The 25,299-nt window shown below is 39.5% G+C and overlaps 2 protein-coding genes across 2 annotated transcripts; both read right to left on the bottom strand.

Annotated features, from left to right (window-relative positions):
• Window position 1: 1 nt before the first annotated feature.
• Window positions 2–1,790, bottom strand: LOC122668823 (3,7-dimethylxanthine N-methyltransferase CkTbS-like). Its single transcript, XM_043865403.1, has 4 exons — window positions 1,719–1,790; window positions 1,139–1,549; window positions 567–764; window positions 2–355 (listed from the first exon to the last, which is right to left on the bottom strand). The coding sequence occupies exons 1-4, from the start codon at window positions 1,788–1,790 to the stop codon at window positions 2–4; spliced, it is 1,035 nt and encodes a 344-aa protein (XP_043721338.1).
• Window positions 1,791–8,782: 6,992 nt separating this feature from the next.
• On the bottom strand, window positions 8,783–24,598 carry LOC122668738 (3,7-dimethylxanthine N-methyltransferase CkTbS-like). The gene is made up of 6 exons (XM_043865300.1): window positions 24,473–24,598; window positions 23,751–24,020; window positions 23,578–23,652; window positions 18,393–18,803; window positions 17,761–18,030; window positions 8,783–8,944 (listed from the first exon to the last, which is right to left on the bottom strand). Exons 1-6 carry the CDS (start codon window positions 24,596–24,598, stop codon window positions 8,783–8,785), a joined length of 1,314 nt encoding a protein of 437 aa, XP_043721235.1.
• Window positions 24,599–25,299: the final 701 nt, after the last annotated feature.

The raw sequence follows: 25,299 nt of genomic DNA, 5'->3' as shown, positions 1-25,299 counted from the left end.
ATTACTTCCAGCCCTTTCTCTGAAGTGTGATGGCAATGCTCACAAGTTCAATAGGAAGCTTCTTGACCATGTGATCAATTACCAAACGAGTAAATTTCTCATACAATGGTTCTATAATCTCATGTCCAAAGTGGTGAGAAATCAGGGGTTCTGAAACTGATCTGATATTTTTAGCTATCTTATCTCCCTTAACTTGCATGTTTGTCTCTTCCTTGTCCCCAATATCTAGAGCAAATGTTACCAATTGTTTTGTGTCGAAGGAGCCTTCCTTGTCTATTACTTCTTGAATTTCCTTGCATGATGCCGTGTAATATGGCACATTAAAAGAATCTAACTTCTCTTCCTCAATTAGTCCCTGTTGCCAAAAATAAAAAAAAAAAAAAAAAAACTCCTAATTAGTTAAAAAGAAATATATACGCATGCATGGAAGGAACTTTAGCAATAAGCTAATGGAGTTTCTTAAAGCCCAAAGATATGTAAGTAGTAGTACTACGTACCTCGAAACCATAGCTATGAGGGCCTCCGATAATAGTTCCCAATAATCACGGTAGGCGAGGAGGGGTCGCGCCTTGTCTACCATGAAGTATCAAGACCATACGAGCGTTGGGGATCAACTCTTTTGATCTCAACATGATGAACGAAGTAAAATCCTCTTGAAATTGTTCCAGGTAAGCTTTGCTGACGGGAGGGGGGCTAGTATTGGAGATGTAGATTTTCCCCTTGTTTATTGGAATACCTACTTCATTTGTGAGCCCTGGTGGAACCTGTCAACGATTTCCATTAATTTATTAAAAAATATTAGTAATTTATGTCGTGATCTAAATTAAGGACTGGACGCTTAAAGCAAGTTAATAAAAAAAAAAAAAGAAATATAAAAGAGAACACCAGGCCAAAAATGAGAAAGACATATCTCGACTTGGTTTCGACCGAAACCCCTCCAACCTAGCGAGAATGGTTCCATCAGGTTCTCGTATGAGAACTATTCTCGTACACCAGAGATATGGCATATAGATGGAATCCACTAACTATTTAGGGCGTACCCAGTGCACGATGCTCAATGCATACCGGCCTTGATTTGTTGGTGCTTGGTGGGGCCAAGTGAAATAGTTGGGAAGTGATGAAACTTAAATTTACTTACCCGAGAGAGCCAGTGTGCACTGTAGCAAGAATGGACAAGGTGTAAACTATTTAAGGGGAACAGTCTCTCGTAGAAGGAGCCAGGAGCACCTGCAATGAAACACTTCTTACCATCTTCGCCGATCCTTTCTCCTTCAAGTTGTTGATAATTTTCAAAAAAGAACTTGAACGTTGAGTTGAAATCATTTCCAGGAAGATCATTTAAGAAAACTTGAAGCTCTGGCTGTTTTACACCTAATTCGTTGCACCTTTTCTCTACTTTTCGTTTGATCGTAGTGATCACTGTGAACGTATTAGGACCGAAGGCGCAACCCAAGTCCGCAATGGTTAAGACATTAGAGGGAAGGCCCTCGCTCACGAGATCTTCAATGGCCTTCTCTAGGATAGGTTTTGCAGTTGATATCACCGATCTCTGCTCCAACCATAAAAAAAAAATAAATAAATAAATAAAAAATAAAAATAAATAAATAAAAAATTTTAATCACAATATATACAGCAAAAGTAATAGGATATAGATTTCGTTCACCATAAGAGGGGGAAAAAAAAATTTGAAAATGAGTTAGAGCTTAAGATGTACTAACATTGAAAGAATTCTGAGCATAGCTTGTATCTCGTTCTCCATTACTCATGCGTAGGAATTCCTTCACCCCCATGACGTCAGTTATCAATCAATGTATACTCTGATCACTCACTCGATAACGTTTCTCTTTATGTTTTGAGTTATTACTTCAACTATGTATGTATTTATAATAAGAGAAAGTTAATCTTATGCTCGTTTGGTGATTATAATATAACTCAGCTGATATTTAGAAAAAATAAAGAAAGCAACCGGATGGCGCACATGGCCTGCGAGAGCAATGTTCTTCACATGTTAGTTATGTGAGAGATGGCATATACAAAGTCTTATTAGGAAGAAGTCATATATAATAAGAAAAAGTTAGTCTTCCACCAGTACTTGAAGGTGTGAACAGGTTTCTTCTAAGAGACAAACGGTGAATCCCTTCAATGGATCGGGTAGAGGTGGTTCCCATGTGATGGGCCATGGTCGTGGTGTGGTGCCTTAGAGACGAGTCTTCCAGGGGCTGCAATTATCTCCGTGTTTCTTTCTTTTTTTGAGTATTTTTCGCAAGAAGTCATTATCACTCCAATATTCTCTCTCTTTCCCACGTTTCCTTATCAACAGTCCCACTCCAATATTCTGTCTTTTTTTTCTCCACGTTTCTTTTTTTGTTTTGAGTAATTTTTTTTTCAAGAAATCCGTATAACCACTCCCACAATTCTTACTCCATTTATAAAAAACAAATAAGTTAATTCTCTCTCTCTCTCTCTCTCTCTCTCTCTCTCTCTCTTTTGGTGAGTCCACAAACTAAATGAGAGTTGAAGGTGATTAACTTACTAAATCTTTATCTTTATTCTCAACGACCTCACACAATCAAGTAGAATAAGAAAACATTGTTGAATTATTTTTTGGGTAATTTACACATACCACCCCTAAGGTTTGACGAAAGGATATTTTCACCCCCAGTTTTGGAAAATTCTGCGTACCCCCTGAAGTTTACAAACGGTAACAAATAAGCCCATTCTGTCAGTTCATGACTAACACTATTAAAAATTAGACTTGAATTGACGGAATTGCCCGTCTAAGAAGAACCAAAAAAAAAAAAAAAATGAATAGACAAAATTACCCTTACAAAGGGGGGGGGGGAAAAAAAAAAACCTACAACTCATCTTCCCCAATCGAATTGGGGAAGTTGAGTTGCAGGTTTCAAAACCAAAGGGATGAAATACTTCAAATGTAATTCCAGAACAGCAATTCGATAGAAGGAAATCAAGTGTGCAGAACAGACGCAGTTGAGGGATGAAATTGATAGATTAAAAATTGGGCAATTTGGGTAGGTGCACTTGTTATAACTATGTGGGTTTTCACTCCCTTTCACTTGTTTCTGTCCATACTTTCTCCAATTATACCCATCTTCCAACCTCCTTTGATCTCTAATGGACATAGTGTTCTAAGGGTATTGATTGTACTCAGATTGAAATCCACTACTGACTTGGGTATTAGTTTGAATCGTGGCAATCTCAGAAGAAAAGCTCTGGTTTGGGGCGAATTCGGATTTCACTATAGGCTTTGAATCAGTTTGCTTGTTGGATTCCTGCAGATTCCATCCTTGTTGCTGTCCTTTCAAGGTTTCTTCCTGTTTTCATCGAAACCAAAATCAATTAAGAAGCTCTAAGACCAAAATTAAATGAAACCCATAAATGGAAAGAAGAGACTAGAGAGAATCAGTATACCATAGAAGATGATGATGTTGCAGAAGTCTGAAACATCGAACCAGAAGACATAGCAGATCTTATTTGGGGCTGGAAAGAGAAATTGGAGTTATTTCCCTCGTCATTTTTTACACTTTGCTGAAAGCTACTCTTCCAATTGAATCCCTAGGCAGGCAATGAACCTTAACAATTAATAGAAATCAAGAACCAGAAAACTTGGCCGGAATTAGAGATTTTAGGGAACTAGACTTGAAGTAGTTCTAGGAAATCGATGGCAGAATCAAATGAAGAACTGAAACCCAGACGAATAGAAGGGTAGAGGGAAAGGAAGGAGAGTAAATTAGGATCGGTTCCATGGTGTTCCCTACAAGGATACCTGCAACTCATCTTCCATGGGTTTTATGGATTATATGATTTTATTTGGCAGCACAACCTTTTCACAAGTTACAGTTGTTGCATTCTTCAACAATCTTGCTGAGAGCCCGCTTTCTTCTTCGTTATTGGTACTTCCCCACCATGAAACCCAAGTAGGAATTAAATTAAGGGTAATTGACGAATCAATGGGGTGCTGGGATGGTTGCAACTCATGTTCCCCAATCGATTTTGGGGAAGATGAGTTGCAGGTTTTGGTTTTATTTTTTTTGGGGTTCTTCTTAGAAGGGCAATTTTGTCAGTTCAAGTCTAACTTTGAACAGTGTTAGACTGTTAGTCATGAACTAGCGGAATGGGCTTATTTGTTACCGTTTGCAAACCTCAGGGGGGTACGCAGAATTTTTCAAAACTGGGAGGTGAAAATATCCTTTTGTCAAACCTCAGGGGGGGTATGTGTAAATTACCCTTAATTTTTTTTTCAATATAGAGAGACTCATCATTTTTGTTCTAATGTTCTACAACAGTTTTATCATGATCACATAGAGATATTAATGACAGGGTATACTTGGAGAATTTGAAGAAATTAGCATAAAACCAGCTCACATTTGCTAGAAAATAAATGATAGGGTGGCGTTCTCTTTTCCTTTCTATTAATTGAATAGATGAGCACTAAGCCAAAGATAACCAACAATAGGTACCATAAATCAAAATTAGTCACAACTTGGTGCTTTCCAATAATAAGCACCTTAAAAAAACAGAATTAATAAAATCGACTTTAAATTTAGACGAATATTGGAGTGGGAGTACCGGTGATAATTAAGGAAACATGGAGAAGAGAGAGAACATTGGAGTGATAAGGATTTCTTACAAAAAAAACTCAAAACAAGGAAAGAAACGTGGAGAAGAGAGAATATTGGAGTGAGATATGTCTTAATTGTCCCTTGTTTTATTTATGGTAAACCTTAATTAACACAACCTTTAACTTGCACAACAATTATTCAAGTAATATTCAAAATCTTATTTAACTAAATTGAGTATTTTTTTATTGCCTAAATTGCATCAAAGGTCATTATCACTTAATTCTAATCCAACAATTCACTAGTTGGTTGATTGTCGGAATTTACAAAATTGTCATTGATCTTATACATTTTTCATATTATTGCTTTGGTGGGCCTTCAATCGCATCAGTTTGGGATTTACAATTTTTTTAATGATTGGTACTTGCATGGAAATTACTTGCTACTGTAAGGGGAGATTGAAGATTGTTTATTAGAGTTTATTTGCAGTTGCTCTTGATTATGTGATTTTTTGTAATGCTCATCCCTTGAAAGGCTAATTATTGGTCATTATTTGTCCATGTGTAATGTTACACGTGAAGGAGAGATTGAAGACTATTATTCTTATCTACTCAAGAAATCAGTTGGAGATTATTATTATTTATTTCTTCGTGTCTTCAATAACAGTTTTATATGTGAAGATGCTATCCAGCAGCAAAGCATATTTAATTTAGTTTATAACAACTTGATGTTGTCTGGTCTCTAGCAACATGATGCTCCTAGTTGATTCGTTCCTACTTGGGTAACCTATACTATCTGTTTTTCAATGGATCTGATCTTTACTAATTATGTGATCTTTATTAGTCATATCATTGTTATCATATTGATTGGAGTGCCTTCCTTTAGAAGGAGCAAAAAGAGCTAGGGGTAGGCCTAAAATGACCATCGGAGAAGTTTTGAACAAGGACATGCATAGTCTAGGTCTTGTACCAAGTATGACCTCGAATATAGCCTATTGGAGGGCAAAGATCCACGTAATTGATCCCATTTAGTTGAGATCCTCTTGACTTGATGGGCTGTGCCTCTCACCTCTTACGTTTATCTTTTATCTTTTTTTCTTTCATCGTTCAATTTTCTTTTTATTTTCTACCTCTCTCGTCTGTCAAATTTCCATTTTTCATTTCACATTTCATTTCCCATCCCTTCATTCCCCCTCCCCCCTTTTTAGACCTTAGTTGTCCCTACTTTGTTTGTTAGGATCCATGAAACTGACCCCATTAAGTTGGGATAAAGCTAAGTTTGATTTTGTTGTATAGCTGGGATTTTTAGGCCTAAGGTCGGGCTTGGGCTGAAACCTCTGGTTGACTCCAACCCAACCTGACCCTGATTTTATTATTACATATTAAATTTAAGACTTTAAGCCATAGGGAATATTTTTAAAATGATGGATTTTTTTTTTTTTTTTGAACAAAAGGATAAAATTTTATTTATATTAAAGACCGAGAGAAACTCCCAGCTGAGATTAAAAGATGGATGTTGATGATGTGTATTCCCCCCCCCCCAACCTTTTTTTGGGTGCATATGAGGATACAAATGGTGAAAAAAGGGCTAACCATGATCAATTAGGGCCAGCCCAGCTCTTGGCAAAAATCAGGGTCAATCAGAGCCACTCATGTCCAACCTGGCCCAGTCGAGCTTGATTAGGGACAGTCAAGGCCGGGCTAGGTTGGCTTGAGCCTGATAGGGTTGGGCCTGGGTTGAGATATTTGAGCTCGACCTCAAGGTTAGGTTGGGCTTGGGCTGAGTTAAGAGGACTCAGAGTTGGCTAGGGTTTTAAAAAACCAAGTCCAACCCAACCCTGTTTCACCCTTGCTTTTCCCTTTCTAAAAAGTTTGCATTTGGCCATATAGAGGGGAGTCAATTGGTCGGGCCAGGTCGGTTTCGATCAGTCCTAATCAGGCTTTCCCACTTTAGGACTTCACACTGTGACCGGCCCGTTTAAGTAATTGATCATCATAGGCTAGGCATTGATCTTTAATTGGGTTAAACAGACCTTAAATGGGCTAATGACACATTTATATTTAAAAGAGCCTTTTTTTTTTTTTTGGGTGACATGAAGCTTTACTGATAACCATGTGAGGGCCCTTGAACTCCAAACATGTCTTGGAGCCAAGGAGTGGAAATGGGCCAATCTGTCATACACGCGCTAGGCAGGCCCTCCTGCCAGGTTATCTGCAGTAGTATTTAGATCCCATGGAATAGATGAAAATGAAACAGCAGTAAAAGAATTACATAGGCAGATTACATCATCTAGAATTACAACTGCTTCAAGAGGATGGTGCATAAGAGAACCCTCAAGGTAGAGAATTGCCTCTCTGCAGTCAGATTCTACAACAAGGTGTGTTTTTCCCAGAGTGGCCACTTTAGCAATGGCCATTCTGATGGTAAGAGCTTCACCTGGAAGTGCAGAAGTGAAATTTAGGGGAGCAGATAATGAATGTAAGGACCTTCCCACATTTGATCGAAACACCAAGCCAATGCCTCCCTCCAAGCTATATTGTTTCAAAGCCGCATCACAATTTACTTTTACAAAGCCTGTTGGAGGCGGGAACCAATGCGAGACATGTGGAGGTTGCAAAGGAGTTGTTATCATGTTGTATTGCAACCCTTTCGCTGAAGCTTTGTGGTATTCCAGGAACGCACTCTCCGCCACCAAAATGACTTCTTGAGGGGTCCATTCCTTCGTGCCAAAGACATAGTCGTTACGCACTCACCAAAGAGCTTTAAACTTGTCAAGCTGAGTAAACATGCTATAAATGAGTTTTAAAAATGTTGGGTTGGATCGGGTCGGGCTATTAGTCAATCGGTCTTGATCGGGTGACTGTTGGTTTGGACCCTTGCACCAGGAACGACCGACTGTTATTCAGTCTGAGCTCAAGCCTAACATGTTTAATAAATGGCCTGGGCCAGTGCGGGCCTGAAATTGACACCCTTAGGCCATATTTAACCTTTTCCAAAACCTTTATTCGTTGGATTGGAGCCGGTTGAACCGTCTTGAACCGAGGTGAGCAGTTCAGGTCGCCCTAACTATGTCGCTACTCTCTCTCCTTTTTGGTTTTGGGTGTGGAGGTGCTTAAATTAGAAAATCTCCTATTCTAAAGTCTGTAGGAAACATCCTCCACTATCCATTATTCTTCGACTTCCAAAACCCTAGTCACCTTTTCTCTGTTATCTCCATCTCTACGGCTTGGTGTGCAAACATGGCAGGGGATCGAATGTTTGCAGCTTTGTTCCATCGTCGATGAGTTTGTCCGCGAAGATTCACCCTATATTGATCTTCAACATCTGTGATTGCTACGTTAGATGCCCGGATCAAGCGGAGAGAGTCATAGGAACTCTTCTTGGTTCGATCTCCCCCGATGGAACCGTTGATATTCGGAACTCTTATGCGGTTCCCCACAACGAATCTTCTGATCAGGTTTGTTGCTTCCATCTCGTCCCTTCTGACCTAATTTTTTCTTCCACTCCTATTGTGTTATAGAACCTTGCACTGGGACAATGTTTCTCTTTATTTAAAGATGTCGTATACCCCTCTGATTGTTACGGTTTTACATTATCCAAACTCGCTACCGCGACCTCTGTGGCGGCTCGCATGCACTGACACACAGGTATGGACCCCACCAGCAGAGTAGTGGGGCAAGGATAGGGCAGTCATTTTGCCCCTACATGTGAGGCGCACGCCGTGAGTGAGAGAAAGAGAGAAAGAGAGAGAGAGGGAGTGAGAAGAGAGAGAGAGAGAGAGAGAGAGAGAGAGAGAGAGAGAGATTAAAAGGATAGATTTTTTTAGCTAAAACTTCCCTGTTTTTAACCATGAAACTCGATATTGTGAACAGTTGCTCGGATAACTTTATTAATGGCAGCAAATTAAAACTACAAAGATTTTTTCCTTGGGGAAGGACATCCACCTTAACCAGGAGCCAATTATTTCACACTCAAAACAAATATAAACCCAAACTTCTTACATTGAAACTCAATTACTTCCAGCCCTTTCTCTGAAGTGTGATGGCAATGCTCACAAGTTCAATAGGAAGCTTCTTGACCATGTTATCAATTACCAAACGAGTAAATTTCTCATACAATGGTTCTATAATCTCATGTCCAAAGTGGTGAGAAATCAGGGGTTCTGAAACTGATCTGATATTTTTAGCTACCTTATCTCCCTTAAACTACATGTTTGTCTCTTCCTTGTCCCCAATATCTAGAGCAAATGTTACCAATTGTTTTGTGTCGAAGGAGCCCTCCTTGTCTATTACTTCTTGAATTTCCTCGCATGATGCCGTGTAATATGGCACATTAAAAGAATCCAACTTCTCTTCCTCAATTAGTCCCTGTTGCCCAAAAAATAAATAAATATGCATGCATGGAAGGAACTTTAGCAATAAGCTAATGGAGTTTCTTAAAGCCCAAAGATATGTAATAGTAGTACTACGTACCTCTGAAACCATAGCTATGAGGGCCTCTGATAATAGTTCCCAATAATCACAGGTAGCTGAGGAGGGGTTATCGCCTTGTCTACCATGAAGTATCAAGACCATACGGGCGTTGGGGATCAACTCTTTTGATCTCAACTTGATGAATGAAGTAAAATCCTCTTGAAATTGTTCCAGGTAAGCTTTGCTGACGGGAGGGGGGCTAGTATTGGAGATGTAGATTTTCCCCTTGTTTATTGGAATACCTACTTCACTTGTGAGACCTGGTGGAACCTGTCAACGATTTCCATTAATTCATTCAAAAATATCAGTAATTTATGTAGTGATCTAAATTAAGGACTGAACGCTTAAAGCAAGTTTTTTTTTTTAAAAAAAGGAAATATATAAAAGAGAACACCAGGCCAAAATTGAGAAAGACATATCTCGACTTGGTTTCGACAGAAACCCCTGCAACCTAGCGAGAATGGTTCCATCAGGTTCTCATATGAGAACTATTCTCGTACACCAGAGATATGGCATAGATGGAATCTACTAACTATTTAGGGCATACCCAGTGCACGATGCTCAATGCACACCTTGATTGGCTAGTGCATGGTGGGGCCAAGTGAAACAGTTGGGAAGTGATGAAACTTAAACTTACTTACCCGAGAGAGCCAGTGTGCACTGTAGCAAGAATGGACAAGGTGTAAACTATTTAAGGGGAATAGTCTCTCGTAGAAGGAGCCAGGAGCACCTGCAATGAAACACTTCTTACCATCCCCGCCGATCCTTTCTCCTTCAAGTTGTTGATAATTTTCAAAAAAGAACTTGAACGTTGAGTTGAAATCATTTCCAGGAAGATCATTTCAGATAACTTGAAGCTCTGGCTGTTTTACACCTAATTCGTTGCACCTTTTCTCTACTTTTCGTTTGATCGTAGTGATCACTGTGAACGTATTAGGACCGAAGGCGCAACCCAAGTCCGCAATGGTTAAGACATTAGAGGGAAGACCCTCATTGACGAGATCTTCAATGGCCTTCTCTAGGATAGGTTTTGCAGTTGATATCACCGATCTCTGCTCCAACCATAAAAATAAAAAAATAAAAAAAACATTTAAATCAAAATATATACTGCAAAAGTAATAGGATATAGATTTCCTTCACCATTAGAGGGGGGGAAAAATGAAAATGAGTTTGAGAGCTTAAGATGTACTAACATTGAAAGAATTCTGAGCATAGCTTGTATCTCGTTCTCCATTACTCATGCGTAGGAATTCCTTCACCCCCATGACTTCAGTGATCAATCAATGTATACTCTGATCACTCGATAACGTCTCTCTTTATGTTTTGAGTTATTACTTCAACTATGTATGTATTTATAATAAGAGAAAGTTAGTTTTCTATGTGTTATACAAAGTCTTATTAGGAATGCTATGTTAGTTCCAAATTCCAATCAGTCCGGATTTTTCCTCAATCACATGTCGTTGTTGACCATATCTTACCAATAAAAAACAAAACATGTAGTTGTTAGAGAAGGAGTTGTATTTTTTATCAAAAAAAAAAAAAAAAAAAAGTTATATCGGATGTGGCGATAAGGAATTGGATGTGGCTTGTGGAAGACTATTGGAATTTTGCATGGGGATTAAAATGTATTAAATAAATATGTTGGTAGAAGTCAATTTGAATTTTGCATGGGGACTCAAATGCAATAAACACAAAAAAATGCATTAAATTGGTAGAAGACAATTTGAATTTGATTTTTGCTTGGGGACTCAAATGCATTAAATATGTTATCCAAAAAAACACGCATTAAATATCCTACACTTGGGGTGGGGTGTCTTTCTAAGGATCGTGTTTTTCTTCTTCAAGGTCCTTTACCTTATCTGCTGATGAGTTGGATGGCAGAAGTAATAGTCAAACTGGTGGTGCTCCCTATTTGTAAGGTTCACAATCTGATCGATCGAGATTTGTATTTCAAATTCAAATATTTCGGACCAGGGATTTGTGACTCTTGGTCTGGGTCGTGGATTGGGTAGTGGTGGATCCCATGTGATGGGTCATGGTCATGGTGTGGTGTCCTAAGGGTGAGTCTTCCAGGGGCATGCATGGGGACGTTATCCGTGGGGGTCTAAATCGACAAGTTGTCAATGAAGATCTTTTTTTGGAACATTAGAGGCATCAAAAAGAATGCCGCTTGGTTGGCTTTGTCGGTTCTATTGTTGGAGCGTGGTCCAGATTTGATCTGCATTGGGGAACCAAAGGTGAAGGCTAGTAGTTTTCCTGCGCTATATTTTAATAAACTAGGTTATGTGGCGCGCCAACCTAATTCATAATGTTCGCCCTGGAATGGTTCCTAATATGTCGGTAGTTTGGAAATTGGGATTGGATACGCCTTCAATGATTTCTTTGTCAGATCAACAGATTACTTTTTCAGTGGTTTGGAAAGGTATCATGTCTTTCCTATCTGTGATTCATGCAAGCTGCTTTAGAGTGAATTGTAGGGATGTGTGGTTTGGACTCGGTTCCTGAATCAGTGTAGGTTAAGAAGGCTGTCTGGGATTTAGACCCTGATAGTTCGTCTGGACCTGATGGTTTCAGTGGTGCTTTCTTCAGGCGATGTTGAGATATCATTGAAACGGATGTGTGCAAAGCCATTAGGAATTTCATTTAGGAGAGCAGAATTCCTCAAAGGAATAAACAATAGTTTTATTTTCCTGATTCCGAAGGTGGATTGGGTTGTGGCCTTCAATAAATTTTGCCCAATTTGAATGGGTAATTTTATCTGTAAAATTATTTCTAAAATTCTGGCCAACAGGTTGGGGGTGCTGCTGCCTAGGCTGATATCAGAGAAGTAGGGGGCTTTTCTAAAGGGGAAGGTTATCTTCTCTAATATAAGACAGATGAATATAGCTAGGTACTGGATATGACATGCTATATTGATCATCAACTCCCTTGCTACTTGTCCAGACCAGCTCCACATATGTAGAGAGTAGATATTCTTCAAAGAAAGAAAGAAAAAAAAAGGTTAGTCTCTTAATTAGTACTTGTTGCGTCAAGAACTAGTGCTGGAGCGAACTATTCCTGCAAATATGGAATTTAGCAAGAGAGGCCAGGCCAAGCCGGTTTAGCCACTCCGATGCTTAAGTCAATCCTCTTAGCAACAGATAAGGACAGTAGAGTTCATAGGCGATGAGTGAGGCTCTGGGGACAGAGACGTGCCCTATTAGGAAAGGAGAGTCCGCGGCATGGAGTGAGATAATTTAGGAGTGATTTTAGAAATAAGGTTAATCCCCTTATCCCATTATGCCTTATTAGGCGGCGTTTGAGCGACAATCTTGGGCCATTGAGGCCCATCCGGCTATCGTGCTCTTTCTCAATAAAGTGTGGTGTCTGGGTCATCCCATATAGGTCGTCCTCGTCCCCGTATAGGGTGGTCATGGTCTTGATCTGGTCGTACCTTTTGGACAATTTAGTTTGACAATCTCTCACTGCTCGAACGTGCCTGACCTCGTGCCAACGGTCTTTGGGGTCTTGCGTATGTACTCGACCTCGCTCTCCTGGACAAGGATAGCCTACTCGATCTCGCTCTCCTAGACTGGGATAGACCGTGCATGTTTCGCACGACCTCACCCCATTCCTAATACACATGTCAGCCTCTCATTGGCTGGTAGTTTTATGACGTATCAATACTACATACCCAAAACGCTAACCCAACATATATGTGAGCTTCATGAACATTACGAGCCAATTTAGGTGTTAGAAAATATTTTATTTTGATTTTTCATATTACAATGGTACGGGTTTCCTAGGCCAAAGTGTATTATATATATCTAGTCTTATGTGTTCTTATTGGCCTGCGAGATCGAGCAATGTTCGATCCTCACATGTTATGTGAGATAGCATGCTGTTTTTGTTCCATAAAAACAAAAACAAAAAAGGCTTTTTCTCCTTGACACCCAATTAATTTGCAACTTTTTCCTTATTCCAATCATGCGACTTAAAATTTCCAAAAAAATAAAAAAATAAAAATGACGTATGTTGCTTCTACATGCAACCTTATGGCGATCTTCAACCCTGCCCCTTCTTTCCAAATTTTTGGTGTGTGTGTGTGTGTGTGTGTGTGTGTGTGAATTCAGATCCTCTTCAATGACTTGTAACCACCAGAGTCGATCTCCCACCATTCATGGGGTGTGGTCCCCACATCCTAGAGGTGCTTCTCACACCCCATGGATGGTGGGACATCGACTCTTGTGTTTAAATGTCAATGGAGAAGATCCATAGTGAGTGAGTGAGTGAGTGAGTGAGTGTGTGTGTGTGTGTGTGTGTGTGTGTGTGTGTGTGTGAGAGAGAGAGAGAGAGAGAGAGAGAGAGAGAGAGAGAGATCCTCTGCTGCCACCTGCTCGTGCGGCCTCACACGACAGGGTATGGACCCCACCTAGGTAGGGTGGTGGGGCAGTGGGTAGGGCGGTCATTTCACCTCTGCCTGTGAGGCCGCATAGGCAGGAGGCAGCAGAGAGAGAGAGAGAGAGAGAGAGAGAGAGAGAGAGAGAGAGAGAATTAAAATGACAGATTTTTTCAGCTAAAACTTCCCTATTTTTAACCATGAAATTCGATATTGTGACCAGTTGCTGGGATAACTTTATTAATGGCGGAAAATTAAAATGTACGAAGATTTTTTCCTGGGGGAGAGGCCAACCACCTTAACCAGGAGCCAATTATTTCACACTCAAAGCAAATCTAAACCCAAACTTCTTACACTGAAACTCAATTACTTCCAGCCCTTTCTCTGAAGAGTGATGGCAATGCTCACAAGTTCAATAGGAAGCTTCTTCACCATGTCATCAATTACCAAACGAGTAAATTTCTCATACAATGGTTCTATAATCTCATGTCTGAAGTAGTGAGAAATCAGGGGTTTTGAAACTGATATGATATTTTTAGCTACCTTATCTCCCTTAACCTGCATGTTTGTCTCTTCCTTGTTCCCAATATCTAGAGGACATGTTACCAATTGTTTTGTGTCGAAGGAGCCCTCCTTGTCTATTAGCTCTTGAATTTCCTCCTATGATGTTGTGTAATATGGCACATTAAAAGAATCTAACTTCTCTTCCTCAATTAGTCCCTGTTTCCAAAACAAAAATGCATGCATGGAAGGAACTTTAGCAATAAGCTAATGGAGTTTCTTAAAGCCCAAAGATATGGTAAGTAGTAGTACTACCTGTGAAACCGTAGCTATGAATGCCTCTGATAATAGTTCCCAAAAATCGCAGGTAGCTGAGGAGAGGTCGCCGCCTTGTCTACCATGAAGTATCAAGACCATACGAGCGTCGGGGATGAACTCTTTTGATCTCAACTTGATGAACGAAGTAAAATCCTCTTGAAATTGTTCAAGGTAAGCTTTGCTGACGGTAGGGGGGCTAGTAGGACCAGGATCCTCGATCTGCAGCACCGGCGGGGCGGCAGTGCACATCCGACGGCACAACAGAGGCCAGGTGGCACACTTGGCATACATGGCCTCTGCTGTGCCTTCGGATGTGCACTGCCGCCGGTAATGCAGAGGACTTTAATACGGGCTAGTATTGGAGATGTAGATTTTCCCCTTGTTTATTGCAATACCTACTTCACTTGTGAGCCCTGCTGGAACATGTCAACGAGTTCCATTAATTCATTCAAAAATATCAGTAATCTAAATTAAGGACTGAACGCTTAAAGCAAGTTTACAAAAAAAATATATATATATATAAAAGAGAACACCAGGCCAAAAATGAGAAAGACATATCTCGACTTGGTTTCGACAGAAACCTCTCCAACCTAGCGAGAATGGTTCCATCAAATTCTTGTATGAGAACTATTCTCGTACACCAAAGCTATGGCACATAGATTGAATCCACTAACTATTTAGGGCATACCTAGTGCACGAGGCTCAATGCACACCTTGATTTGCAGGTGCTTGGTGGGGCCAAGTGAAACAGTTGGAAAGTGATGAAACTTAAACTTACTTACTTGAGAGAGCAGTGCGCACTCTAGCAAGAATGGACAAGGTGTAAACTATTTATTAACTTACTTATTTTCCCAAGTCTTATTAGGAATGCTATTTTTGTTCCAATACATGACATTTGAGGCCATTCTCTAATTAGGTCAGCATGAGTCCGATTTTTCCTTAATCACATGTTGTTGACAAAGGAAACCATGATCAAGAAGGTTGTATACCCTATTAGCGAGTGCAGATTGAGTTCCAGAGGCTACCTACATTGAGGAAGATGGACTTAACCCACCGGGTTGTCGCTCACACAGTCAAAAGTCAAATCTTGGGAATTAACTCGGCTGAAGTGGACACAATTTGCTAGCGAAAAGTCTTGCCGTGCAATAGATAAAGCGGTTAGAGATGGGATTGGGGTCACCTCAATTGACTGTAATCTTTTGAAAGGGACAGCTGGTAGAGGAGTTGTAGGATCGGATGTGGCGATAAGGAATGACGATCGACGCAGCGGGTCCTAGGGATGATAACGTCACTGGCTTATGTGAGCTTATTATACCGACGCTTCCACGGATTCCACATGTATCAAAATGGCATCTTATTGAAATGGGACCCACATGCTTTGACTGGTGGTATTCCTTATTTGGAAGGTCCACAATCTGAGATTTGTATTTCAAATTCAAATATTTTGGATCCGGGATTTGTGACTCTTGGTCTGGATCGTGAATCGGGTAGGTGGTGGTTCCCATGTGATGGGCCATGGTCGTGGTGTGCTGCCCTAGAGGCAAGTCTTTCAGGGGCATTCATAGGGACGTTATCTGGGGGGTAGGAAGGTCTGTGGGCTGTTCTCCTCCACTACTTGCTCATGGTATGGACGCTTTGGCTTCGGCTTTGGCTGGCGGCTTCTTGGAGGTGGTTTTGCCAACTGGGGAGTCTCATATTGTGGATACTATTGCTCCTACGTCTATTCGTAACGGCATGGTGGTGATGCATGGGATTAGCATCGTCTATGGCCTGCTGCCCATAGCAGCCGTAGCAGCCTCCTAATGAAGCACGGTACAATGATCGCCTTACCCCTGCTTGGGCAAGGCGCTCGGGCAAGGGTAAGGCGATCATTGCACTGCGCCTCATTAGGAGGCTACTACGCGCAGGTAGGCCGTAGACAATCCAAATTGAGATGCATGCGATAGAGGTTGCGGAAATCGAGCAAATGGCTATTCTAGTTGAGAAGAGGGATTTATAGGGGCAAACCAAGCAACGTCAAGGGAAGACACAGGATATTAACAATGCTGGTCGCAAGCATTTTGAGCGATTGGCGTTTAAATCGACAAGTTATCAATAAAGATCTTTTTTAGGAACATTAGAGGCGTCAATAACAATGGACGTCTCTTCTACCAATAATATTTGGCCAGGGTGGTTCCAAATTACCCGTAATCAAAGCCGCCTTGATAATTACCATTGGACATTGGCAGTATTGAGCACTATCAACCCTGTTCTCTTTGTTATCATTGCCCGTTACTACCCATACAAGGATGGTGAAATTGAAGATGAACAACTGGAAGTTTGAGAAACCCCTACCACAAAAAGAAAGAAAAAAAAAAAAACTTTTCCTCCTTGACACCCAATTAATTTGCAACTTTTTCTTTTTTCCAATCATATTACTTAAAATTTCCAAAAAATAAAAATTGAAGTATGTTGCTTCTACAATTCTTAGAAACCTTAATGCCTATATCTCATTTATGGAGTTGTTGAGCCTAATGTTTTAATTATTGCTTTTATATATGTGGATGCAGCCTTATGGCGATCCTCAACCCTGCCCCTTCTTTCCAAATTTTTGGTGTGTGTGTGTGTGAGAATTCAGGTCCTCTTCAATGACATTTAACCATCAAAGTCGATTTCCCACCATCCATGGGGTGTGGTCCCCACATCTTAGAGGTACTCCCTACACCCCATGGAGGCATGGATAGTGGGAGATCGACTCTGGTGTTTAAATGTCATTGGAGAAGATCCATAGTGAGTGAGTGTGTGTGTGTGTGTTTCAGACCGCACAGGCACAAGGCAACACAGAGAAAGAATGATAGAAAAAAAAGAAAATTAAAAGGACAGATTTTTTCAGATAAAACTTCCCTGTTTTTAACCATGAAACTCGATATTGTGAGCAATTGCACGGATAACTTTATTAATGGGAAAAAATTAAAACGTACAAAGATTTTTTCCTGGGAGAGAGGACAACCACCTTAACCAGGAGCAAATTATTTCACACTCAAAACAAATCTAAACCCTAACTTCTTACATTGAAACTCAATTACTTCCAGCCCTTTCTCTGAAGAATGATGGCAATGCTCACAAGTTCAATAGGAAGCTTCTTGACCATGTGATCAATTACCAAATGAGTAAATTTCTCATACAATGGTTCTATAATCTCATGTCCAAAGTGGTGAGAAATCAGGGGTTCTGAAACTGATCTGGTATTTTTAGCTACCTTATCTCCCTTAACCTGCATGTTTGTCTCTTCCTTGTCCCCAATATCTAGAGCAAATGTTACCAATTGTTTTGTGTCGAAGGAGCCCTCCTTGTCTATTACTTCTTGAATTTCCTCGCATGATGCCGTGTAATATGGCACATTAAAAGAATCTAACTTCTCTTCCTCAATTAGTCCCTATTGCCAAAAACAAAACAAAAAAAAAAGCATGCATGGAAGGAACTTTAGCTAATGGAGTTTCTTAAAGCCCAAAGATATGGTAAATAGTAGTACTACCTCTGAAACCATAGCTATGAGGGCCTCTGATAATAGTTCCCAATAATCACAGGTAGCTGAGGAGGGGTCGCCGCCTTGTCTACCATGAAGTATCAAGACCATACGAGCGTTGGGGATCAACTCTTTTGATCTCAACTTGACGAACGAAGTAAAATCCTCTTGAAATTGTTCCAGGTAAGCTTTGCCGACGGTAGGGGGGCTAGTATTGGAGATGTAGATTTTCCCCTTGTTTATTGGAATACCTACTTCACTTGTGAGCCCTGGTGGAACCTGTCAACGAGTTGCAATAATTCATTCAAAAATATCAGTAATTTATGTAGTGATCTAAATTAAGGACTGAACGCTTAAAGCAAGTTAACAGAAAAAAAAAAAGAAATGTAAAAGAGAGAACACCAGGCCAAAAATTAGAAAGACATATCTCGACTTGGTTTCGACAGAAACCCCTCCAACCTAGTGAGAATGGTTCCATCAGGTTCTCGTACACCAGAGCTATGGCACGTAGGTGGAATCCACTATCTATTTAGGGTGTACCCAGTGCACGAGGCTCAATGCACACCTTGATTTGTTGGTGCTTTGTGGGGTCAGGTGAACAGTGAAACAATTCGAAATTGATGACACTTAAACTTCCTTACCCGAGAGAGCCAGTGCGCACTATAGCAAGAATGGACAAGGTGTAAGGTATTTTTGGGGAACAGTCTCTCGTAGAAGGAGCCAGGAGCACCTGCAATGAAACACTTCTTACCATCTTCGCCGATCCTTTCTCCTTCAAGTTGTTGATAATTTTCAAAAAAGAACTTGAACGTTGAGTTGAAATCATTTCCAGGAAGATCATTTAAGAAAACTTGAAGCTCTGGCTGCTTTACACCTAATTCGTTGCACCTTTTCTCTACTTTTCGTTTGATCGTTGTGATCACTGTGAACGTATTAGGACCGAAGGCGCAACCCAAGTCCGCAATGGTTAAGACATTAGAGGGAAGGCCCTCATTGACGAGATCTTCAATGGCCTTCTCTAGGATAGGTTTTGCAATTGATATCACCGATCTCTGCTCCAACCATAAAAATAAAAAAAAATAAAAAAAATTTAAATCACAATATATACAGCAAAAGTAATAGAATATATATATAGATTTCCTTCACCATAAGAGGGAGAAAAAAAAATGAAAATGAGTTAGAGAGCTTAAGATGTACTAACATTGAAAGAATTCTGAGCATAGCTCGTATCTCGTTCTCCATTACTCATGCGTAGGAATTCCTTCACCCCCATGACTTCAGTGATCAATCAATGTATACTCTGATCACTCACTCGATAACGTTTCTGTATATGTTTTGAGTTATTACTTCAACTATGTATGTATATATAATAAGAGAAAGTTAGTTTTGTCTTCCACCAGTAGGGAGGAAAGCAACCGGATGGCGCACATGTTCTTCACATGTGTTCTTCAATCACCTGTACGTCGTTGTTGACCATATCTTATCAATAAAAAACAAAACATGTAGTTGTTAGAGAAGGAGTTGTATCGGATGTGGCGATAAGGAATGAAGAGACAAGGATCGTTATCAATGTTCTTCACATGTGTTCCCTTCAATTATTGTGGCTTGTGGAAGACACCTGGAATTTTCCATGGGGATTAAAATGCATTAAATAAATATGTTGGTAGAAGACAATTGGAATTTTGCTTGGGGACTCTAATGCATTAAACGTGCTTTACCCCCAAAAAATTAATGTATTAAATATCTTAGTGAAAGACAATTTAGTTGTCAAACTGGAAAATACTGGACTTGGGGTGAGGTGTCTTTCTAAGGATCGTTTTTTCTTCTTCAAGGTCCTTTACCTTTACCTTATCTACTGATGAGTTGATTGGGAGAAGTAGTAGTCAAACTGGTGGTACTCCCTATTTGTAAGGTCCACAATCTGATCAGATTTGTACTTGATGGTTTCAGTGGTTCTTTTTTCAAGCGAGGTTGGAATATCATTGAAATGGATGTGTGCAGAATCATTAGGAATTTTTTTCAGGAGAGCTGAATTTTTAAAGGAATCAACAATTGTTTTATTTTCCTGATTCCGAAGGTGGATGGAGTTGTGGTCTTGAATAAATTGTCTAATTTATATGGGTAATTTTATCTGTAAAATTATTTCTAAAATTCTGACCAATAGGTTGGTATAAACTCACATAAGCCAGTGACGTTATCGTCCATGCCATGAATGATGACCCAATTGGTCAACCCATCCAACTCATCAACAAGGACCTTGAAGAAAAAACAATCCTTAGAAAGACCAATTCGATTCCTCTAATTCTGCCTGCCCCTACTCTTGTGTACGTTTCACACACAAGCAAGATTGAATGTACCGCCTTATCCCTGTCTAAATGCCTTGCCTAAGCGGAAGGTACAGCGATACTTTCCACCGCATTTGATTCGTTTAGCCGTAGGAGCAATCTAATGGCGGTGGTTATCCATCGGATTCCAAGCCTTAAGCAGGTGGGCGTAGATCTGTATTATTGTAGGATTAAAGCCTCTAATGAACTTCACAGTGGGGGATCTAGAACGGTATGGAAAGTCCCCCTTCAATGGATCATCTCTAGGACCCACTGTCTCGATCTTCATTCCTTATAGCCGCATCCGATCGTACAACTCCTTCTCTAACAGCTTTCTCTTTTGAAAGATTACAGTTAATTGAAGTGACCTCCCCAATCCCATCCCTAACCGCTTTATCCTTTTTGTTTTTTGGGTTAAAAGGAGCTTACATATTATAACTTAAAGTAACAGAACCGCTTTGTCTTTTGAATTATTGCACGGCAAGACTTTTGCTAGCAAATCTTTTCCACTCCAGCCGAGTTAACTCCCGAGTTTTGACCTAATTACAGAATGGCCTCAGATGTCACGTATTGGAACAAAAATAGCATTCCTAAATATTAGAATCAAGTGATAATGATCTTTGATGCAATTTAGGTAATAAAAAAATACTCAATTTAGTTAAATAAGATTTTGAATATTACTTGAATAATTATTGTGCAAGTTAAAGAATGTATTAATAAAGGTTTACCATAAATAAAACAAGGGACAATTAAGGTATATCTCACTCCAATATTCTCTCTCTCTCTTCTCCACGTTTATTTCCTTGTTTTGAGTATTTTTTTGTTTTGTAAGAAATCCTTATCACTCCAATAGTCTCTCTCTTCTCCATGTTTCCCACTCCAATATTCATCTAAATTTAAAATCAATTTTATTAATTCTGTTTTTTTTAAGATTATTAGAAAGCACCAAGTTGTGATTAATTTTGATTTAAGGTACCTACTGTTGGTTATCTTTGGCTTAGTGCTCATGTATTCAATTAATAGAAAGGGAAAGACAACGCCACCGTATCATTTATTTTCTAGCAAATGTGAGCTGGTTTTATGCTAATTTTTTCAAATTCTTCAAGTATATACCCTGTCATTAATGTCTCTCTGTGATCATGATCAAATTGTTATAGAACATTAGAACAGAAATGATGAGTCTCTCTCTATTGAAAAAAAAAATAATTCAATATTATTTTCTTATTCTACTTGATTGTGTGACATCGTTGAGAATAAAGATAAAGATTTAGTGAGTTACTCATCTTCAAGTCTCATTTAGTTTGTGGACTCACCAAGAGAGAGAGAAAGTGAATCTGTCTTATTTGTTTTTAATAAATGGAGTAAGAATTGTCGGAGTGGTTATAAGGATTTCTTGCAAAAAACAATACTCAAAACAGAAACGTCCGAAAGAAAGAGACAGAATATTGGAGTGGGATTGATAAGGAAACGTGGAAAAAAGAGAGAATATTGGAGTGATAATGACTTCTTGCGAAAAATACTCAAAAAAAAAAAAAGAAAAAGAAGAACACGGAGAAGAGAGAGAGAGAGAGAGAGAGAATTGGAGTGCTAAGAATTTCTTGTTAAAAAAAAATAAAAAAAATTCAAAACAAGGAGAGAAACGTGGAGCAAGGAGAGAGTGAGAGAATTTTGGAGTGAGATCTACCTTAATTGTCCCTTGTTTTATTTATGATAAACCTTTATTAACAAAACCTTTAACCTGCACAATCATTATTCAGGCAATATTCAAAATCTTATTTAACTAAATTGAATATTTGTTATTGCTTAAATTACATCAAAGTCATTATCCCTTGATTCTAATCCATTGATTCACGGGTAGTATGATGTTCCCTTGCCCTATAATATATGGTCAAACATGTGATTGAGGAAAAATCAGACTCATGCAAAAATAAAAATAAATAAAAAATCAAACTCATGCTAATCTAACCATGGAACAAAAATAGCATGCGTAATAAGACTTTGTGCTATCTCACATAACATGTGAAGATCGAGCATTGCTCTTGCAGGCCAATAAGAACACATAAGACTAGATATATACTTTGGCTCAATAAACCGAATCATACTGATATGAAAAATAAAAATTATTTTCTAACATCTAAATTGGCTTGTACTGTTCATGAAGGTCACATATTTGTGAGGTTAGCGTTTTGGATATATAGTACTAAGAGGCTAACCTTTTCTTTGGAGCTGATTTGGATAAGTAGCAAGGGAGTTGATGGTCAATATATCATACGTACGTCACATCCCGTACCTAGCTATATTCATCTAGCATTGCCTAATTATAAAGGATATATATCTAACCAAACACGCTAATGTTTCAAAAAAAGTCCTACGTTGACAACCTATCGATTTAGCCCCCCACGGATAATGTCCCCATGCATGCCCCTGAAAGACTCGCCTCTAGGGCACCACACCACGACCATGGCCCATCACATGGGAACCACCACTACCCGATCCACGACCCAGATCAAGTGTCACAAACCCTGATCCCAAATATTTGAGGACGAAATACAAATCTCAGATTGTGGGACCTTTCAAATAGGGAACACCACCAGTTTGACTATTACTTCTCCCATCCAACCGTGGTTCATGATCTCGGTATTGGCTGGATCTGATCGGATCGGCCGATACAAATCGAGATTGCCTAAATTCGGGCAAATATAACACTTTTGTTCCTGTTTTCTTATAAAAAAAAACTAATTTTTTATATTTTTACCCTTGTCTGTATAGTTGGATCAGATCGATATCAAGATCGGTCTCGCTTGATACCGATCCGTTCCAATACCTCAAACCATGCATCCAACTCATTAGTAGATAAAGGTAAATTGTCTTCCACTAACATATTTAATGCATTTTTTTAGGGTAAAGCATATTTAATGCATTTGAGCCCCCATGCAAAATTCAAATTGTCTTCCACAAGCCACAATAATTGAAGGGATTCCCGTTGTCTCTTAGAAGAAACCTGTTCACACCTTCAACTATTGGTGGAAGACTAACTTTCCCTTATTATATATGACTTCTTCCTAATAAGACTTTGTCTATGCCATGTCTCACATAACTAACATGTGAAGAACATTGCTCTCGCAGGCCAATTGCGCCATCCGGTTCCTTTCTTTTTTTAGCTAAATATCAGCTGAGTTATATTATAATCACCAAACGAGCATAAGACTAATTTTCTCTTATTAAATATACATACATAGTTGAAGTAACTCAAAACATAGAAACGTTATCGAGTGATTATACATTAATTGATCACTGAAGTCATGGGGGTGAAGGAATTCCTACGCATGAGTAATGGAGAACGAGATACAAGCTATGCTCAGAATTCTTTCAATGTTAGTACATCTTAAGCTCTCTAACTCATTTTCATTTTTTTTTCTCCCTCTTATGGTGAAGGAAATCTATATCCTATTACTTTTGCTGTATATATTGTGATTTAAATTTTTTTTTTTATTTCTATTACTTCTTGAATTTCCTCGCATGATGCCGTGTAATATGGCACATTAAAAGAATCTAACTTCTCTTCCTCAATTAGTCCCTGTTGCGAAAAACAAAACAAAAAAAAAGCATGCATGGAAGGAACTTTAGCTAATGGAGTTTCTTTAAGCCCAAAGATATGGTAAGTAGAAGTACTACCTCTGCAACCATAGCTATGAGGGCCTCTGATAATAGTTCCCAATAATCACAGGTAGCTAAGGAGGGGTCGCCTCCTTGTCTACCATGAAGTATCAAGACCATACGAGCATTAGGGATCAACTCTTTTGATCTCAACTTGATGAACAAAGTAAAATCCTGTTCAAATTGTTCCAGGTAAGCTTTGCTGAAGGTAGGGGGGCTAGTATTGGAGATGTAGATTTTCCCCTTGTTTATTGGAATACCTACTTCACTTGTGAGTCCTGGTGGAACCTGTCAACGATCGAGTTTCATCAATTCATTAAAAAATATCAGTAATTTATGTAGTGATCTAAATTAAGGACTAAACGCTTAAAGCAAGTTAACCAAAAAAAAAAAAAAAAAGAAATATAAAAGAGAACATTAGGCCAAAAATGAGAAAGACATATCTCGACTTGGTTTCAATAGAAACCACTCCAACCTAGCGAGAATGGTTCCATCGGGTTCTCGTATGAGAACTATTCTCGTACATGAACCCACATCATCTATTGTTATAGCACGGTGCTGTAGCGCATCGTGCGGCGCAGCAGAGGCCATGTGGCACAGCAGGACCCATATGGTGCACATGGCCTCTGCTGCGCCGCACGATGCGCTACAGCACCGTGCTGTAAAAGCAGAGGATAAAAATTCCTCGTACACCAAAGATATGGCACATAGATGGAATCCACCAACTATTTAGGGCGTACCCAATGCACGAAGCTCCCTTCCTCTTGCTTTTGCCAACCATATGTGCACTGGTAGCCACTCTTGTGTTCCTCTGTGGAACCTCTTCTTACATCCGTGTCAAACCACACAGAAGCTCCCTTCCTCATGCTTTTGCCTCAAAGATTACTATAAGAATGGTTCCTTTGTTGATGATCCTCATTGTTTGTGGTGTTGTGTTGGCCATTGGGAGCACTTATTTTCTTGAGCAAGCAAACCACATGAATCTTATGGTCGGACACCTAAAATTCCCAGCTTATACATTCTTTCTATTTTATTACGGGTGCTCAAGTTCGATGGCCAAATATTACTGTTACAAGAGGCGTCCATTGTTATTAGGTGAGACAAGACGCACGCAAGTATGTTGCAACAATTGGAATTGGAAGTGGAATGATCATATCCATCTTTTGTTGCATACATGCAGTGAAGGTGGAGGTCAGCAGGATCGATGTTATCGAAAGATCGATATGGTTCAGTAGAGAAGCCTTATGACACAATTCCCATGACCATCTTCAAGTTGCTTCCACAGACAGGGTGGTGGGGCAGTCGGTAGGGCGGTATTTCACCTCTGCCTGTGAGGCTGCACAGGCAGGAGGCAGCACAGAGAGAGAGAGAGAGAGAGAGAGAGAGAGAGAGAGAGAGAGAGAGAGAGAGAATTGAAATGGAATTAAACTGACAAAGATTTTTTCTGCTAAAACCTCCCTGTTTTTAACCATGAAACTCGATATTGTGAGCAGTTGCTCGGATAACTTTATTAATGGCGGAAAATTAAAACGTACGAAGATTTTTTCCTGGAGGAGAGGACAACCAC

Source organism: Telopea speciosissima, chromosome 1, assembly GCF_018873765.1.
Source record: "Telopea speciosissima isolate NSW1024214 ecotype Mountain lineage chromosome 1, Tspe_v1, whole genome shotgun sequence".
Taxonomy (NCBI): Eukaryota; Viridiplantae; Streptophyta; class Magnoliopsida; order Proteales; family Proteaceae; genus Telopea; species Telopea speciosissima.
This window is presented reverse-complemented; position numbering and strand designations above follow the sequence as displayed.

Bases quoted from the DNA above. Each gene is read 5' to 3' on its own strand.
- LOC122668823 (XM_043865403.1), bottom strand. From the start codon at position 1,790: ATGGGGGTGAAGGAATTCCTACGCATGAGTAATGGAGAACGAGATACA. The intron at 1,550-1,718 runs GTTAGTACATCT...TGGTTGGAGCAG, and splicing joins ATGCTCAGAATTCTTTCAAT to AGATCGGTGATATCAACTGC. The intron at 356-566 runs GCGACCCCTCCT...TTTTGGCAACAG, and splicing joins TACTTCATGGTAGACAAGGC to GGACTAATTGAGGAAGAGAA.
- LOC122668738 (XM_043865300.1), bottom strand. From the start codon at position 24,598: ATGAGGAAGGGAGCTTCTGTGTGGTTTGACACGGATGTAAGAAGAGGT. The intron at 18,804-23,577 runs GTAATAGAAATA...TGGTTGGAGCAG, and splicing joins CATGCGAGGAAATTCAAGAA to AGATCGGTGATATCAATTGC. The intron at 18,031-18,392 runs GTAAGGAAGTTT...ACTCGTTGACAG, and splicing joins GTGCGCACTGGCTCTCTCGG to GTTCCACCAGGGCTCACAAG.